The sequence below is a fragment of the Egretta garzetta genome, unplaced genomic scaffold (genome assembly GCF_000687185.1).
Source record: "Egretta garzetta isolate BGI_Z169 unplaced genomic scaffold, ASM68718v1 scaffold564, whole genome shotgun sequence".
In the NCBI taxonomy this organism is placed as follows: Eukaryota; Metazoa; Chordata; class Aves; order Pelecaniformes; family Ardeidae; genus Egretta; species Egretta garzetta.
Window position 1 is genome coordinate 323,543 of NW_009259502.1, and position 3,785 is coordinate 327,327.

The window sequence follows — 3,785 nt, forward strand, 5'->3', positions numbered from 1 at the left end:
GTGTGTGCCGGGGGACGCGCCAGCCGCTCGGAGCAGCAGTCCCTGCCCCCCCGGGACTCTGCAGCACCACGGAGCTGTGGACGGAGAGCGGCTTGGCTCAGATGCCCAGGCATGGTGAATTATTTTTTATGGAAATGTATTTTTCTTTGTATATGTTTGTTTCTTGGCTGAACACATTAAATTTTTTTTTTTTTTAATTATTTTTTTTGTTGAAGAGCTGTCCTGATTTCTCCTCTGTGCTGCCCGGACAAAGGGGACGGTGTTCCCGTAGCGCTGTGGTAGACGGCGTAGTTTGGAGAGGATGCCTTCCAATAGTGGTTTGCTTTTGCTAATTGCTCAAGGCCCAGCTGTCCCCCAGGAGCTATGTATGAGCTGCAGGGAGACTTGGCTTGTTCCTAGGGTTGTACAGCTTCCATAGATCTCTGTGATCGCTGCACCTATGTCTGTAGCCAAAAAAAAAACCCCACCCACACCCCCAAAACCATATTTTGAATGCCAGAGTGGTGTCAGGTGCATTACGCTGCCATCGCGGTTCTACTTGTGCGCTCTCATTCCCGAACCTGGCAAAAATTCTCTGGGAATTGGATCTAGTCCCTGGCGTGTACGCTTGGCCAGGTTGGTGTGGGGATCCTAACTCCGGCAATGAAGAGCCGCAGGCAGCGAGCGTTCAGGACGTACCAGCGTGTCTGTGAGAGGCCCTCAGCACCCAAGCGCTGTCTGTGCCTCTGCTGGTCCCAGCGCGCGGGAGACCAGTGCTTCCCTCCGGGTATTTAACAAGCTAGAAAGGGAGATGCCTCTGCTTGGCTCCAGGGCTCGGTCACACTGGAAAGAGGCAAAGCCAGAGCTGCAGGCCTCTCCGTGTGGTTCGTTGCTGATGTGGCCGAGTCCTGCCGTGTTGCCGTCTTTATCAGAGAGCTTTGTCCCGGGTTTGGCGTTGCGGAGGGCCAAAAGAGGGTTGTCCCTAGATAACAAGGCCATTGAATGCCATGCCTGCGGATGAGGGATGCATCTTCCTTTCAAATGAGGGGACTTGAAAGTGACTCCGAATCAGCACAAATTTAATTAGTTTCGGAGTGGTGGTAAGAACAAAGACCCCCAAGGGAGCTTCCCCAGGCTGGGCGCAAAACCAGTTGCTCACGAGGAACACTTTGAAGTTCGCTGGAAGCCTGATCCCTGCGGACATGCGGGAGAGATGTGGGAGAGATGCGGGAGAGGTGCCCTCGCTGCCCCGGTGTTTGTTCAGATCGCAATCGGGAGACATTTGCCGGCGATATGCGAACCCATTTGCCTCCGCGCTGTTCCCCTCCTCGCCTGCTGAGGGAGGGCTCGCTATAAGTATCAGAGCTGCTGGAGACCTTTTTGTGTCTCCCAAGGCGCAGTATGCAGGACCCGCTGGCTGTAGTCTTCTTCGCAGGGCTCTTGCGTGCTCCCGTCTTCACCAGTAAGTTCCTTTTTCCTTCTCGTTGTCTTTGGCGCTGCTTTGGCCTCAGCATAGGAGAGAAAAGGGCTTGTGCAGGAGGTGGTGCGAGGCTGCGCGTGGGCATGGTGTAGGTTTTCTGCGGCGCTTCGCTGTGAGCGGCACGGAGGATTGTCCGCGCTCAGCAAGTAATTTGGGATTTGTCTTGGAGGGAGCTGCTGTGCAGAAATCTTTGGGGATATGGTGCCCGTGCTTTGTTCTGCGTGAGATTCACTCCTCTTACCCAAGCTTGCGTTGCGGTAATGTGGAAGTAGAAGAGCGCAGGGGACGGATCTCCTGACATAAAGCACTGCTCCAACACCGCCTTTGCTTGGGGTGATAATCGGGGTGTTTAGCCCAAACTAGCCTGGTCTGAGAGGTCACATGGGCCATGTCCATTTATTCTAAATCTCTTCCTTGTGCTTGAAGCCATTTGCTTCAGGATGACGGGTGGCTGGAGACTTGTGCTCAGCCCTCAGCCCCTCCTCCCAGCTCAGGCAGGAAAAGTGCTGAATTATAACTGGGGTAATGCTGGGCTTGGTGGTTTGCGACCGCAGGTGCCGGAGCCATCGGCAGAGAGGACGAGCGAGGGAACCTGTTTGCAGAGAGGGGCTGCTGCAGGAGGCAGAGCCATTTCCTCCACATCGGGCACGGTGAGTTCCCCCTTCGCCTGCCGGAGACCTGGATCCTTTCAGCTTCCCCACTTGAGTCCCACCCATCATCCCTCGGATGTTTCTTTATGTTGAAATTATCCTGGTGACTTTTCCCTTGGGATTAAGGACAGAAATACGCTGGGGACTTGTCGCCCAGATATTCCAATGCTTAAAGCATGTTTTGTAGAATTAAGAACTGATGAGTAGCCTGGCCCCTAGAGAAGGCTGCAGGCAGGGCTTAAAGGGGGCCCAGAGGAAAGGGGGGGACAAGCTTTTTAGTAGGGCCAGCTGGGACAGGACAAGGGGGGATGGCTTTAAACTAAACCAGGGCAGGTGTAGACTAGATCTACGGAAGAAATTCTTTCCAGTGAGGGTGGTGAAACCCTGGCAGGGGTTGCCCAGAGAGGGGGTGGAGGCCCCATCCCTGGGAACATTCCAGGCCAGGTTGGACGGGGCTGTGAGCAACCTGATGTGGTTCAAGGTGTCCCTGCTCCTGCAGGGGGGTTGGGCTGGGTGGCCTCTAGGGGTCCCTTCAACCCAAAACATTCTAGGATTCTATAGAAGAGGCTTCATTTTCTTATGCCAGCGTGCTGCAGTGTGGTTGAATTCTGTGTTTGCCTCTGCATAAGTTCAGGGCTACTGCAGAACTTTGGTTCCCAGGATTAATGTTGGGAGGGCTGTCAGCGAGACAGCAGGGTGTCCTGACTTTACTGTGCAGAGAAGGTAGGAAACAGCTTCATTTGCTCACCAGAAAAAAAGTCTGTGGCCTTCAGGAGTAGCCATGAGTCTCAGTTCTCGTTGCCTTGGCAGTAAGTCTCCCTAAAATGAGCTTCAGCTGATTTTCGCACAGATAGGTGAAAATGGCTTTAAACTGTATGGCCGCAAGTCTCAGGTTTCTTAAGGTTATTTTCAGGGCACGAGAGCAGTACTTGTACAAATTTAGCCTTTACTGTTTGCAAAATACCAGGTTCTTATGTGAACTGTAGGCATTATAAAATGATCGTATCCAAATTAAGAACCGTCACAAGCAGTGACAGCGTGTCATCTCCAGAAGAAACAGCTTTAGAAGAGTAAACGATGATGAAAATAGTACAGATAGTAATAGATCGTGGTAAAAATAATAAGCATGGCCTGTATCGCTGTGGGATGGGAGAGCAGGGGTTAACGGTGTCTTCAGCTGGCAAAGTGCCCTCGGCAAAGTGCCCGGCTGCCGGCACCCTGCTGCACCCACAGGGATCACCCCCAGGAATGGCTGCACATTGCTACCGGGCTTACTGCTCCCTTGCTCCCCTGGGCAAAGGGACCCTCAGGCAGCAGCAGCAGCTGTAACCCAGCAGGGAGTTTATAACGTCCCTACGTATTGCCTGGCGTCGTGCAGCGTGCTGATGGTGCTGTCTTTCGCACTGACACTGAAGATCAGTTTTTAAATCGATGCAAAATTAAAGTTTTGCGGCACGCACTGGGTCTGCAACTCCAGCAGGTTAAAGCAACTGAATTGTAGTGGTGGTGAAACTGCTCAGTGGGCAATTTTAAGGCCAGGTTTCATCCTTATTATATGACGGAACGAGAATTTACATCAGTCAATCCTTTGAGTATGGACAGCGCTATTCATAGAATCACAGAATCATTTGGGTTGGCAAAGCCCTTTCAGCTCCCCCAGCCCAACCGCTCCCCTA

General features: G+C 52.6%; 1 protein-coding gene across 1 annotated transcript in view; it reads left to right on the top strand.

Annotated features, from left to right (window-relative positions):
* The first annotated feature begins 1,380 nt into the window (after positions 1–1,380).
* LOC104125058 overlaps positions 1,381–3,785 on the top strand; it is a 13,283-nt gene continuing 10,878 nt past the window's right edge. The window contains exons 1-2 of the mRNA XM_009637454.2: positions 1,381–1,441; positions 2,014–2,109. Of these exons, the coding sequence (XP_009635749.2) occupies positions 1,381–1,441; positions 2,014–2,109 (157 nt within the window). The remainder of the gene's footprint in view (positions 1,442–2,013; positions 2,110–3,785) is intronic.